This window comes from Coregonus clupeaformis, chromosome 7 (genome assembly GCF_020615455.1).
Source record: "Coregonus clupeaformis isolate EN_2021a chromosome 7, ASM2061545v1, whole genome shotgun sequence".
NCBI lineage: Eukaryota > Metazoa > Chordata > Actinopteri > Salmoniformes > Salmonidae > Coregonus > Coregonus clupeaformis.
Genome location: NC_059198.1, coordinates 27,297,599 through 27,312,542, shown reverse-complemented (window position 1 = coordinate 27,312,542; position 14,944 = coordinate 27,297,599). Strand labels below are relative to the sequence as shown.

The 14,944-nt window shown below is 42.4% G+C and overlaps 1 protein-coding gene across 1 annotated transcript in view; it reads right to left on the bottom strand.

The window, feature by feature from the left end:
- Positions 1-14,944, bottom strand: part of LOC121568663 (myoferlin-like) — an 89,386-nt gene that overhangs the window by 1,915 nt on the left and 72,527 nt on the right. Inside the window, exons 36-50 of the mRNA XM_041879068.2 lie at positions 14,004-14,169; positions 13,700-13,770; positions 13,437-13,451; positions 13,204-13,302; positions 9,288-9,416; positions 8,414-8,569; positions 7,593-7,684; positions 7,182-7,352; positions 6,783-6,931; positions 6,328-6,467; positions 5,805-5,893; positions 4,374-4,469; positions 3,355-3,496; positions 1,411-1,510; positions 921-1,114 (exon numbers count right to left, since the gene is read on the bottom strand). Coding sequence (XP_041735002.2) covers positions 921-1,114; positions 1,411-1,510; positions 3,355-3,496; positions 4,374-4,469; positions 5,805-5,893; positions 6,328-6,467; positions 6,783-6,931; positions 7,182-7,352; positions 7,593-7,684; positions 8,414-8,569; positions 9,288-9,416; positions 13,204-13,302; positions 13,437-13,451; positions 13,700-13,770; positions 14,004-14,169 — 1,809 coding nt within the window. The remainder of the gene's footprint in view (positions 1-920; positions 1,115-1,410; positions 1,511-3,354; positions 3,497-4,373; positions 4,470-5,804; positions 5,894-6,327; positions 6,468-6,782; positions 6,932-7,181; positions 7,353-7,592; positions 7,685-8,413; positions 8,570-9,287; positions 9,417-13,203; positions 13,303-13,436; positions 13,452-13,699; positions 13,771-14,003; positions 14,170-14,944) is intronic.

Sequence of the window (14,944 nt, the reverse complement as noted above, 5' to 3'; positions counted from 1 at the left end):
AGAGACAGTCATGAACACGCCACAGACTTTCTCATCCATCGTCTCTGTGATCTATAAACACATTTAGCCCTAAAGCTTGTGACTTTCACGTCATTCTGTTTATCAATACTGTGCAAAGGATCAAAGTGACTAAATACTGTCGCCTATGCGCAGGCATTTCTGGTTATCAATTCATTCACAATGACACATGATCCACTATACAAATTTCCTTTGAGGAAATCTGTATTAGTTTATTTTACATTTACATTTTAGGCTTATCCAGAGCGGCTTTCATTCATCTTAAGGTAGCTAGGTACGACAACCACATACCACAGTAATAGTAACTTTCCAATGGGAAAGGTTGGTGTGTGTGCGTGTGTTCTGTTCGTGTGTGTGTGTTGTCCGCAGGGCCGGCCCTACCGATAATCAACATAAATGGACGCTAGGTCGGTGTCAGAGTCTCAACTTACTGTTGAGAGTTAAAATAGTAGAAAACACAAGGTGCAATTTTGAAATTTGGTAGTGCATCAGCAGTGTTCCTCCAATCATTTTGGAGGCACAAAGGTAGCCTAGCGGTTAAGAGAGTTGGGCCAGTAACCGAAAGTTCGCTGTTTCAAATCCCCGAGCTGACTAGGCGAAAAATCTGACATGTCCTTGAGCTGAGCTCCTGTAAGACGCTCTGGATAAGAGCGTCTGCTAAATTACTTTTGTTAGTCGCTCTCATCCAGATATTGTATGAACGTGGCATAAGTCATGGAAATATGTGTAGAATTGCAGTAAATTAGCTTTCAACTGCAAAATATTCTCTACGCCCCATGGCAGAATGTGTAGAATTGCAGAAAAATGTATTTAAATCAGCAACATTTTCTCTACTCAAGGCAAAATTGGGAAATTAACTTAGAATTTGCAATTTGTTCTTTCAATTTCACAACAGGACTTACACCCAGGATGTGCTTCCCGTCCTGCTCTATCATACAGGGCCACCAGCCCCGCACAGACTTCTGGGAGAACAGAGAGTTGGGCTGTGGTTGTTTGGAAGGGGTGAAGCCTGTAACCCCTGGCAACATTTTCAGACTGCATTTCTCAGGGGTCTTGGCAGGGGGGATCAGATGGAGCAGGTCCAGCTCAACTGTGCCTGTGTCCCAAATGCAACACAAACTGGATTAGCAATCCCTTTATATCAACGTTTCCTTCTCACATTTCCTACTCACCGTTATCTGTTATGTATTGCAGACCTGGGTTTAAATAAGACTGGTTTTCAGATGCTGATGGATGTTTCTTGTTATTGTCTTGATGGACAATAAACATTAATTCATTCAATGAGTCAGTCAGTCAGTCTGTCTGTCAGATGTTTGGGGACATCTGGTGATGTTAAAAAGAGGAACACTTTGTATCAGTTACTTTAGATCAGAGGAAATAAATATATCTTACCCAGGTAGTCATCCAGTGAGAATTTGTCATTGTCCCAAATCTGGACGATCAACTTTGGGGGGGTCCGAAACTCGGTTTGGTCCAGATTCCAAAAATGCTCCTGACAACAAACAAAAACAAACACTTTTGGATGTTAGTCTGGAACTCAACATCTGCCCAACATACAGTGGGGAAAAAAGTATTTAGTCAGCCACCTATTGTGCAAGTTCTCCCACTTAAAAAGATGAGAGAGGCCTGTAATTTTCATCATAGGTACACGTCAACTATGACAGACAAATTGAGAAAAAAAAATCCAGAAAATCACATTGTAGGATTTTTAACGAATTTATTTGCAAATTATGGTGGAAAATAAGTATTTGGTCACCTGCAAACAAGCAAGATTTCTGGCTCTCACAGACCTGTAACTTCTTCTTTAAGAGGCTCCTCTGTCCTCCACTCGTTACCTGTATTAATGGCACCAGTTTGAACTTGTTATCAGTTATGGGAAGACTGAATCTGCAATAGGTAAGCAGCTTGGTTTGAAGAAATCAACTGTGGGAGCAATTATTAGGAAATGGAAGACATACAAGACCACTGATAATCTCCCTCGATCTGGGGCTCCACGCAAGATCTCACCCCGTGGGGTCAAAATGATCACAAGAACGGTGAGCAAAAATCCCAGAACCACACAGGGGGACCTAGTGAATGACCTGCAGAGAGCTGGGACCAAAGTAACAAAGCCTACCATCAGTAACACACTACGCCGCCAGGGACTCAAATCCTGCAGTGCCAGACGTGTCCCCCTGCTTAAGCCAGTACATGTCCAGGCCCGTCTGAAGTTTGCTAGAGTGCATTTGGATGATCCAGAAGAGGATTGGGAGAATGTCATATGGTCAGATGAAACCAAAATATAACTTTTTGGTAAAAACTCAACTGTCGTGTTTGGAGGACAAAGAATGCTGAGTTGCATCCAAAGAACACCATACCTACTGTGAAGCATGGGGGTGGAAACATCATGCTTTGGGGCTGTTTTTCTGCAAAGGGACCAGGACGACTGATCCGTGTAAAGGAAAGAATGAATGGGGCCATGTATCGTGAGATTTTGAGTGAAAACCTCCTTCCATCAGCAAGGGCATTGAAGATTAAACGTGGCTGGGTCTTTCAGCATGACAATGATCCCAAACACACCGCCCGGGCAACGAAGGAGTGGCTTTGTAAGAAGCATTTCAAGGTCCTGGAGTGGCCTAGCCAGTCTCCAGATCTCAACCCCATAGAAAATCTTTGGAGGGGAGTTGAAAGTCCGTGTTGCCCAGCGACAGCCCCAAAACATCACTGCTCTAGAGGAGATCTGCATGGAGGAATGGGCCAAAATACCAGCAACAGTGTGTGAAAACCTTGTGAAGACTTACAGAAAACGTTTGACCTGTGTCATTGCCAACAAAGGGTATATAACAAAGTATTGAGAAACTTTTGTTATTGACCAAATACTTATTTTCTACCATAATTTGCAAATAAATTCATTAAAAATCCTACAATGTGATTTTCTGGATTTTTTTTTCTCATTTTGTCTGTCATAGTTGCCGTGTACCTATGATGAAAATTACAGGCCTCTCTCATCTTTTTAAGTGGGAGAACTTGCACAATTGGTGGCTGACTAAATACTTTTTTCCCCCACTGTATATGTTTCTGCAACTATTATTTATTGTCAAACTTTGACTTAATTTGTCATAATGCTTCACTTCAGGTCACAATTGTAAAAGCGAATGTGTTAGCTCAGTTGGTAGGGCATGGTGCTTGCAACACCAGGATAGTGGGTTCGATTCCTGGTACCACCCATACATAAAATGTATGCACAACACGCATGACTAAGTCGCTTTGGATAAAAGTGTCTGCTAAATGGCGTATAGCATTATATTATAGTCAAATAAAAGCAATAAATAATTAAATAAATCTCTTCAAACGCACTTTCCTGGAAACGAGGCACAGTTGCTCTGCAGGCAGGTAGTCAAAGCCAAAGACAAATCGCCAGTTGAAGCTGCCGTCACCATCCAGGGATCTGTAGTGGACGTCTGTCTTCTGCTTGTCCTCCTCCATACCAGGCATCCATCTGCAAATAAACAAACCGTCACACTGTTTCTCACTTTAGATAGCTAGTGATAGGTCTGGGCTGAGATACAGGTCGATTAAGTGCCTCAAAGCATAGTCCAGTTTCAGCTGGACTTAAACACTAAGGCAGGGGTGTTTGAGTAAAAAAAAATATATATATTTATTTGTTTTTGGACTAAAAAAAATGTGTTGGGGGAAAGAAACTCAATATACTTGAAAATTGAAACTGTGTAGAAATGATAATGGACCTACATTCATACAGTTTCTTGACTGTGTCCAGCTCGCTAATAATCACCGAAATGAAAGCTATAGTAGGGAGCATCAGAAATTCCCAAAACTATGGATAGAGGACACTTTTTTGCCAATTTTGACGCCGAGGAAATATAACAAATGTTCAGTGCGTCCCTTTAGACTTCGTTGAAGACCGAATGCGGCCTCCGGGCCAAAATGAGTTTGACACCCCTGCTCTAGGGCCTATTTACTCCATCAACAATACATGATTGTTTCTCTATCAATTCCCTGTTTACTGTTGTGTATGCCACCAATCGAGTAGGCAATGGGGTACACTCTCATGCACTCTGCAATGAAAACATTTCAACATAAGAATGTGAAGTGAAGGTTGGTCGTGTCTTTACTTGTGTGTATTTTTTTATATTTGTTTTGGACACCTAGGTTTTCCTGCTAGAACCAGCACCTGGATCTAAAGTAGATGGACAGCTGGTCACAGGGTTTTCACTTCTTTTGTGCACACTTAAAATGTAGGGTTCACTACCCTTGCTTGATCAGCAATACAGTATGATCCATATGAGTAGCCAATCACTCAATACTGTACCATTGAGTAGCCAATCACTCAATGTTGTACCATTGAGTAGCCGTACCCTTTGACATAAATGTCACTCATCTCCTCTCCGGTGATGCTGGTCTCATCCAGTATGACATCAGTGGTGTTCCAGACGATAGCCCGCAGGAAGTACCTGTTGAAAAACATCATACACTTAAAGGCTCAATCTGCCATTTCAATAAACAGCCTGACACTGTCACTTTGTTTGGTACATGTAAAGGTATGGGGTGGGGATGTAACTACGCAAAGTAATAGGCAGAGCTGAGAATGCAAGGACAGACTGTCTATGAGATTGACACAATTCACGCACAGTTATCCTGATTCCCATGTAAAATAGCCTTATGAGTGACCGAAATGTATGTTCTCTCTCATGTCTAACTATCAGGTGAAAAGACAGGCTGAGTGGGCGGGGAGCTAATAGGCTGAGTGGATGGGGAGTTCACCTTGACTGACAGTTCTTTGAAACACCTATGTCAAGAAACTTGGACACAGTGAGCAATGTTGCAGTGAGATCATCTCAAGCAAATTTGCTGATACACAAAGCAACTCAAACATTGAAATTGCATGCAACATCCAATCCTGCCATACATCATGGTTTCACAAATTATTTGTTTTTCCAATTGTTTGGTTATTGTAACAGCATCAATATATACATAATGATGGCTGTATAATTTAGTTAGCTAACGAAGATGGAATTGTCAGCACTATTTTATCAAGCTAGCTAGCTAGTTCATCTTGGACAATTTCAGTTGAAACTGGACAAGGTGAGGTCTGGGTACACCTCATAAAATATAAATATTGACTGCGAGACCATGCTCATAAACTATGACTATCAATGATTAATAATTATCTCCCATTTGGCATGTCTCTTCTGTCGCAGTTTGCAGCAGCACTGACAGATGTGTTGACATGACAACTGCGCAGGAGTTTTGAACGACCCTTCCCCCCTTTTCCCCATGCTGGCTGAAGACCTAGCTATCCATTAACTATCTAACGCCAGACACAAATGAAAGAGGAAACCTATAAGTATCTTTGCCATAGATGAATAGGGGAAAACAGTAATTATATTTGCTGACACCCTGCAGTCAAATTTTGGCACCAATAGAATAGCTAGCTATGTAAACCTCTCCCCTCCATGATGATGGTTACAAGGTGGTACTTATTTAAATTAGGTAAGAGAATAAGACGTTACCATTGGTGTATTAAAATTAGGCTTTATGTAATGTCACATAAAGCCTCCATTAACCCCGCCTCCTAAGTTCACATTTTTAACACAGAGGAGGAAGCCAGTAAGTTTATGATAAAACTTTATCAATGTACCAGCAACAGTCATTTCTCGTACTTTGGTCATCCTACTTTGATCTGGTTTCATCAAAATTTTATCAAATATGATGAAAAACATGACTTGACTGTGCAGGATCTTTAAAAACTAATGTAGTATTAATTTGTAATGTATGAAGGCCCTCACTTCTTGGCTTGGCGTGGAGTAATGTGGCAGGGAGGTCCCGGTAAACCCAGGCTCTTCGGGAAGATGTCCACCCACATCTGAATCCTTCCCTACAGATGGGGAGAGTGAGAGCCAATACAATTGGTAAGTATTCTCTAGACCAGCCTTTCTCAAACCTCTCCTTGGGGACCCCCCAGAGCTAGCAAAGGTGATTCAACTTGTCAACTAAACATCAACATCAAGCCCTTATTTCTTGAATCAGGTGTGCTAGTTCAGAGCTACAACAAAATTGTGAAACGTCTGGGGGTCCCAGAGGAGAGGTTTGAGAAGCACTGCTCTAGACGTCATGTTGTCACACAACAAACAAACACCTCATGTGTTTTTTTTCCTTCTTTTTTTTCTTGGATAATGTGGCCTGATAATGCAGTACAATGTTTGGACGTTTCATAAGGGCAGTTAGGAGACACTTTATAATAACGTTCATGAATAAGCATTAATACATTATTTATAAACTATTTATAAAACAAGCTAATAAGGTACTAACCTGTGACAGTGTAGGTTGGTAAGAACTGTAGAGAGTCCTGGTCTCCACATGCTCTGGTACCAGACCCTGTTTCCTGAGGACATGCAGGGCCATCCTCTCCCTGGCTGGACCCAGGTGCTGGTGGATGACTCTGTTGGCCTCTAGCGACAGGACACACAACTCAGTCAGGAGACAGAAGTTTGGGTTGATGTTCAGATGACTAATACATTCACTATGTTGTGGTTGAAGTAAAATGCCAAATGCCAAATATAAGAATTTGTCACTCAGAATTTTTCAAAAATGCATTCTGTTTTATCTGTGGAACTCCTCTAATAGAACTGAATGTACCTCAAAGGGTTGAATACTAACTTCTTGGGCAAATCTCCCATTGAAATGGATGGTTTACAAGGAGGTCTATTAACACAACCCTTGCCTAGCTAACAACGTGTGGTTTGCTACTGAGTGGTTTACTTTACCAAAGTCCAGCAGACTGTAGTCTCTCCCCCCGAAGGAGAGCGTGCTGCCGTCAGCGGTGTTGTGGGGTGGAGGGATCCCTCTCAGTCTGGCCAGGTTCTCCAGGATCTGGGAGGGCTTCAGCTGATCCCTCCACTGGTTGGTCCCTGAGCTGTTTTGTAATGTTATATAATTATGATATCATATGATACAATAGCATTCTCTAGTGGGGGCTGGATTAGGCCAGAATAAAAGTTGAGCTGAACTGGGCAACTACAGGCAATTTAAAGGCATGAATTATAAATGAAAAGGATCAGAGACACAGTGGGAAAGTTGGACAGAGAGACCTGTAGAACTGACAGTTGTACAGACAGACAGACGCAGACAGACAGACACACGCACACATGCACATACACACTCACATGCAGTAGGACTGCGGCAGGCCGCAGTAGGAACCGAAGCGAGAGAGGAGTCTGTTCTCCAGGTCAATGACCGTCTCTCCCACTTTCTCATCTCGGCTGAGCAAGTCATAGTCGTACACGGCTATCTTCAGGTCTTTGTCTTGAGGGAGGAAACAGGACAGCTCAAACATCCTGACACAAGAGGAAGAGATGAGGTTAACTTGGTGAGAGACACTTCTGTGTGCATTGTTAATTTCACTTGGCTGAAACAACTTTATACATTTCAAAATAAAACTCATTCATCCATCCATTCATGAATTAATTAATTAATTAATTCATCCATCCATCCATCCATTAATTCAACAGTCTCAGTGGCATTTTGACAGTTTTCTATAAGTGAAGGTTTTAGTTAAAACTACTACTGTATTTTACCTGCCAAACTCTGGATTGAGGGTGTTTGGTTTGTAGTCATCTCTGTCATCTTTTGTTTTCTTCCCCAAAGAGATCTTGATGTAAGGGTCACACTAAAAAGCAAAAACAAACACAAATGTTGAAATATGGTATTAGTGTGGGAAAAGGCTATATAAGTCATGTATTTTTAATGAGAACAGTTGGTTGGTGAAGGGGAGGGGCAAACAAATGTATATGCGCTGCAGAAACGCTCAGCTGAAAGTTGAAATTAATTCAGCTTTTGACATACGCCTGATCCAGCATCGTGTTTGAAGTGTTCTCAGTGTGTAGAGTCTCTTAGACTGTGTTTGGCGTCCACTCATGTTACAGGAGTGTGTTGCAGTTCCGGAGCGACCCACTAGGTGTCATCCTCCGACAACCATAGGTACCTCCTCACTCACAGTCGGGACTAATTATCTGCCTATTGGTGTCACCTGTGGCTATCTGATTCACCTGTGTATTTATGCCCTCACTTCCCTGTGTTCCCTTGCTCAGTTTTCTCTGCTAGTTTCTTGATGTCAAGCAGTATGTATCAGTGTTGGATCACGTGACGGAGTTACAGGAACGAGAAGTGTTCTCCCTGTGTCATTGTGTTTTTCCAGTTAGAGTTAGTATTTCATATTGTTTGCTGTCAGCCTGTTTTTTGGAGACCTATGTGCTCCTCATTTGTTTTCGTGTATAGTCCGTTGTTTTGTATAATGGTTTTTAGACCACCAGTAAAGATCCTTGTTTCACCATCCTTGCCTACTGTCTATCCTGCACCGCACCTGGGTCACACCTCACACCAACCCTTACACACTCACCATGCCGTTGTTGTCTTTAGGCTGCAGGTCCATGCATCGCACCACGTAGATCCTGACCAGGCACTCCTGCAACCCGCTCTCAGGCAGCTCTCTGAACTGGCGCGGCGGAGCTGGCACCTCTGGGTCATCAGATAGGGGGTACACCCGGAACGAGCCCTACAGGACAGGACACACCAGCAGGGTCAGGGGTCAAAAACAGGCTTGGTGTCAATACTTAGGTTGGGTTCACATTTAGAGTGGAGAAAATAAGGACGTTTTATCATTGGTTCTACATAACATAGTTTTTCCCCCCCACCAGCTGTATGTACAGGGCTTTAAAAGGCCCCCAGTCTCCTTCTTCTGAGTGAATTTAGAATTTAAGCACTGCATTTTAAAATTGGCACGGATAACCCTCCATATGCTGTGGCCTGACACACACACAAAAAAAGACTGCATCTGTTAGCGAGAGCAACCTGGTAGGAACTCCAAAGGCCACAAGGTGGCAAGAAAATGCTTTTAATACCGATGTTCACGGGGGATCACTGCGGATAGTTGGGCGTTATGCCTGTTATGCATGTATACAGGATCAGTGTAGAGAGCAGAGTCGGAGTGCTGATTTCCCTTTTAGATAATAATGATCATAATGAATAAGATCAGAACATACTCTGAGACACTTTTTGAAAACGGGCTCTGGACAGGACTCCCTTGAAAATATATCTTAACAGGATGACGTGTACATTTAACATTTACATTTTAGTCATTTAGCAGACGCTCTTATCCAGAGCGACTTACAGTTAGCACATACATTATTTTATCGAACCCACAACCCTGGCGTTGCAAACGCCATGCTCTACCAACTGAGCTACATTCTTAAGAAAAAGAGGTCTGTGATCACCTTGAACTCTCCGACCACTGAGGGGTCATCCTCCTCTTCCTCAGTCTTCCCCCGCTGCAGTCGGAACGTTTTGCAGAAATCTGTCAGCCCTCGGAACTCTGGGACCTCCTCCAGCTCACCTTCATACACCTGTGAGAACACACACGTATCACACTGTTAGACACATGAGAGGACACATACCTTCATATGTTGAGGACAAACACATATATCACACAACCTGAAATACATTAAGACACACACAGATACACAGACACAGACACAAATCAAAATGTATTGGCACCCTCAATAAAGATTACCAAAAAACACTGTATAAAATAAATAATACAAACACAGCTACATTGAGTGAAAAAAGTATTTGATCCCTTGCTGATTTTGTATGTTTTCCCACTGACAAAGAAATGATCAGTCTATAATTTTAATGGTAGGTTTATTTGAACAGTGAGAGACAGAATAACAACAAAACAATCCAGAAAAAAGCATGTCAAAAATGTTATAAATTGATTTGCATTTTAATGAGGGAAATAAGTATTTGACCCCCTCTCAATCAGAAAGATTTCTGGCTCCCAGGTGTCTTTTATACAGGTAATGAACTGAAATTAGGAGCACACTCTTAAAGGGAGTGCTCCTAATCTCAACTTGTTACCTATATAAAAGACACCTGTCCACAGAAGCAATCAATCAATCAGATTCCAAACTCTCCACCATGGCCAAGACCAAAGAGCTCTCCAAGGATGTCTGGGACAAGATTGTAGACCTACACAAGGCTGGAATGGGCTACAAGACCACCACCAAGCAGCTTGGTGAGAAGGTGACAACAGTTGGTGCGATTATTCGCAAATGGAAGAAACACAAAATAACTGTCAATCTTCCTCTGCCTGGGGCTCCATGCAAGATCACACCTCGTGGAGTTGCAATGATCATGAGAACGGTGATGAATCAGCTCAGAGCTACACGGGAGGATCTTGTCAATGATCTCAAGGCAGCTGGGACCATAGTCACCAAGAAAACAATTGGTAACACACTACGCTGTGAAGGACTGAAATCCTGCAGCGCCCGCAAGGTCCCCCTGCTCAAGAAAGCACATATACAGGCCCGTCTGAAGTTTGCCAATGAACATCTGAATGATTCAGAGGAGAACTGGGTGAAAGTGTTGTGGTCAGATGAGACCAAAATCAAGCTCTTTGGTATCAACTGAACTCGCCGTGTTTGGAGGAGGAGGAATGCTGCCTATGACCCCAAGAACACCATCCCCACCGTCAAACATGGAGGTGGAAACATTATGCTTTGGGGGTGTTTTTCTGCTAAGGGGACAGGACAACTTCACCGCATCAAATGGACAATGGACGGGGCCATGTACCGTCAAATCTTGGGTGAGAACCTCCTTCCCTCAGCCAGGGCATTGAAAATGGGTCGTGGATGGGTATTCCAGCATGACAATGACACAAAACACACGGCCAAGGCAACAAAGGAGTGGCTCAAGAAGAAGCACATTAAGGTCCTGGAGTGGCCTAGCCAGTCTCCAGACCTTAATTCCATAGGAAATCTGTGGAGGGAGCTGAAGGTTCGAGTTGCCAAACGTCAGGCTCGAAACCTTAATGACTTGGAGAAGATCTGCAAAGAGGAGTGGGACAAAATCCCTCCTGAGATGTGTGCAAACCTGGTGGCCAACTACACTGCTCAAAAAAATAAAGGGAACACTAAAATAACACATCCTAGATCTGAATGAATGAAATAATCTTATGAAATACTTTTTTCTTTACATAGTTGAATGTGCTGACAACAAAATCACACAACAATTATCAATGGAAATCAAATTTATCAACCCATGGAGGTCTGGATTTGGAGTCACCCTCAAAATTAAAGTGGAAAACCACACTACAGGCTGATCCAACTTTGATGTAATGTCCTTAAAACAAGTCAAAATGAGGCTCAGTAGTGTGTGTGGCCTCCACATGCCTGTATGACCTCCCTACAATGCCTGGGCATGCTCCTGATGAGGTGGCGGATGGTCTCTTGAGGGATCTCCTCCCAGACCTGGACTAAAGCATCTGCCAACTCCTGGACAGTCTGTGGTGCAACGTGGCGTTGGTGGATGGAGCGAGACATGATGTCCCAGATGTGCTCAATTGGATTCAGGTCTGGGGACCGTTTGAGCAGACACATTTGTGGCCTGATGGAGGTCATTTTGCAGGGCTCTGGCAGTGCTCCTCCTGCTCCTCCTTGCACAAAGGCGAAGGTAGCAGTCCTGCTGCTGGGTTGTTGCCCTCCTACGGCCTCCTCCACGTCTCCTGATGTACTGGCATGTCTCCTGGTAGCGCCTCCATGCTCTGGACACTACGCTGACAGACACAGCAAACCTTCTTGCCACAGCTCGCATTGATGTGCCATCCTGGATGAGCTGCACTACCTGAGCCACTTGTGTGGGTTGTAGACGCCGTCTCATGCTACCACTAGAGTGAAAGCACCGCCAGCATTCAAAAGTGACCAAAACATCAGCCAGGAAGCATAGGAACTGAGAAGTGGTCTGTGGTCACCACCTGCAAAACCAGTCCTTTATTGGGGGTGTCTTGCTAATTGCCTATAATTTCCACCTGTTGTCTATTCCATTTGCACAACAGCATGTGACATTTATTGTCAATCAGTGTTGCTTCCTAAGTGGACAGTTTGATTTCACAGAAGTGTGATTGACTTGGAGTTACATTGTGTTGTTTAAGTGTTCCCTTTATTTTTTTGAGCAGTGTACAAGAAACGTCTGACCTCTGTGATTGCCAACAAGGGTTTTGCCACCAAGTACTAAGTCATGTTTTGCAGAGGGGTCAAATACTTATTTCCCTCATTAAAATGCAAATCAATTTATAACATTTTTGACATGCGTTTTTCTGGATTTTGTTGTTGTTATTCTGTCTCTCACTGTTCAAATAAACCTTCCATTAAAAGTATAGACTGATCATGTCTTTGTCAGTGGGCAAACGTACAAAATCAGCAGGGGATCAAATACTTTTTTCCCTCACTGTATATTGTATGTACATATTTTGGGGGAAATGTTATGCTAATACACTTGCTCAGAGAAAGAGATTTTGTTTAACAAGTAATAACAAAACATCTAAAAAGAATGGGGGTCAAAGTTATTGGATCCTGTTTTCAATACCCCAGCACCCTCCCCTTGTGAGGATAATAACGCTGAGCCTTTTTCTAAAATGTTTTATGAGATTGGAGAACACATTGGGAGGATTCTTAGACCATTCCTCCATACAAAATATTTTCAGTTCCTTGATATCCTTCATCTGCGCTTATGGACTCTTCAATTCAAACCACAGGTTTTAAATGGGGTTCAAGTCTGGAGACTGAGATGGCCATTACAAGATGTTGATTTTGTGGTCAATTAACAATTTCTTTGTGGATTTTGATGTGTGCTTGGGGTTATTGTCTAGAAAGATTCTGTATGGAGGAATGGTCTAAGATCCCTCCCAATGTGTTCTCCAATCAAAAAAATGTTTTGTATTACTTACTCTTTCTCTGAGCAATTGCATTAGTATAAAATAATATAATTTACCAATTTTTTTAAGCATACAATATAGCTCTGTATTTGTATGATTTATTTTATAGTATTTTTTTCTCATGTTTATCAAGGGTGTCAATAATTTGGGACCTGACTGTATGTATAACCCTGATACACCTGAGATGATACACACAATTCACACACCTTCATACATATGAGAAAACACACATTTCTCACAGCATCGCCATTATACTGCTTGTCGTGTAAAAAACTCAGGTGGGTGTTAAACATTGATAGAAAAAGTCCTATGTACAATCCTTGTGACCATTGTAAGACAAATGAGATAGAAAGAAACAAACAGGTCAACTCAAACCTTTCAGTCATGGAGACAGAAGTGGTAGAACGTTCTTACTGTACCTTTAGGGTGTCGTATCCTTTTTTGAGGTACGGCCCACACTTCTCGTGCTCTCCCACAGAGGCATAGAACTTACTCCACCAGTCAACTGCCTCCTCCTCCTGCAAAACAGGCAGACTCAAATAAGCCTCAATAACAGCACATTTTGACTCCGTCAAGAGTGTACAAGCCATCAAATATTTGATTATTTCCATCCTTGATAATATGTATTCATAAAAGAAAGGAAAAATCTTACCTTCTCTTTGTGGAGCTATGAAGAAAAACAGAATAAAATCGTCAGAATGTGTAACCACACAACACAATTTTGCTAGCCTGGTCCCAGATCTTTTTGTGCTATCTTGTCAACTCTGTCACTCATTGTCATGCCAAGCAATTCTTACAAGACAGCAGAAAACAGCCTGGCACCCAGGCTACAGTGCTGGTACATTTCTGATAAAATAACACAACACTAAGACAAGCTCATTCTGTAAAGTCCTTTTTGAGTTTTACAGTAGCTACCTCAGTATTAAGGATGGGCCTATCCTCCATGTTAATGATGATGTCTCCTTGAGTTGCTGCCATCATGGCCACTAATAAAGTAATACACAACAGAAAAGAAAGGGGGTAGTAAATAGATGTGTGACACATACAGTACAGTACTCTAGCAATGTTGTGTGTGGATGTGTGTGTGTGCGCATTCGTGCATACATACATTCATGCCTTCACGGGGGGCCAGTATGAAAAATGTATGCACTCACTAACTGTAAGTCGCTCTGGATAAGAGCTCTGCTAAATGACTAACAATGTAAATGTATGTGTGTACCTTTGGCAGACATGGCCACCTCAGCATTGGTGACGTAGGGGTCACAGCGGAACTCCTCCAGGGAGTAAATGGTACACTGGCCCACGATGGGCTTCCTGCCGAAGGGCCGGTGGTCGATCACCTTCAGAACGATGGGAGGGGTGTACATCTCCTCTTTGGGTAGGAGCTGGGGCGGGGGCGGGGGTGGGTAGACCAAAGGAGGCAGGGGGTTTAGGGTTAACCTGGTTCAGACAACTCACACAGTGTTACCAGTGATACAGAAACTACATTTTACCTATACATATTAGTCATTTAGCAGATGCTCTTAGCGACTTACAGTTAGTGCATAAACTATAGGATCAAATCGAACACAATCAATCAATTAAACAGAACGCATAATATCAATGAGCTTAAATGCATAGACATTTAAACTGGTTTATCTTAATGGTTGTCAAACATTTCAACCTAAGTAATTATTTATTGGGATAGAAAATGCAGCAAATTCCAGTAATTGTGGTCCTCAAAGCTGGAATCTGAAGTGGTGATACTGCCACGTCTGTTTGAGATATTACAACAACAAAGACGTTATTTCAAACAACGAACACTGTTTATTTGCTTCGGACATCATTGCACATCATTGCAGGCGCGATACGATTTTTTTGTTTACCATGATGCTGGATGCTCATCTCCTCTGTTACAAAAACAATAACAATTGCGCCTGGGGAGACCGCAGGTTAGCGCTTTTTGCCATTAATCATTTTCTAGAGGCAGCTCTGCAGAGTGGTCACTAGCTGGCACAGCCACAAAGTTATAAATCTGATTTTAAACCTAACCTTAACCACACTGCTAGCCCTAATGCCTAACCCTAACCTTAAATTAAACATTTTAGTTTTCATGAATTTTTACAATATAGCCAATTTTGACTTTGCAGCTGGCCTATCTAAGGGGAAATCACTCAGTTC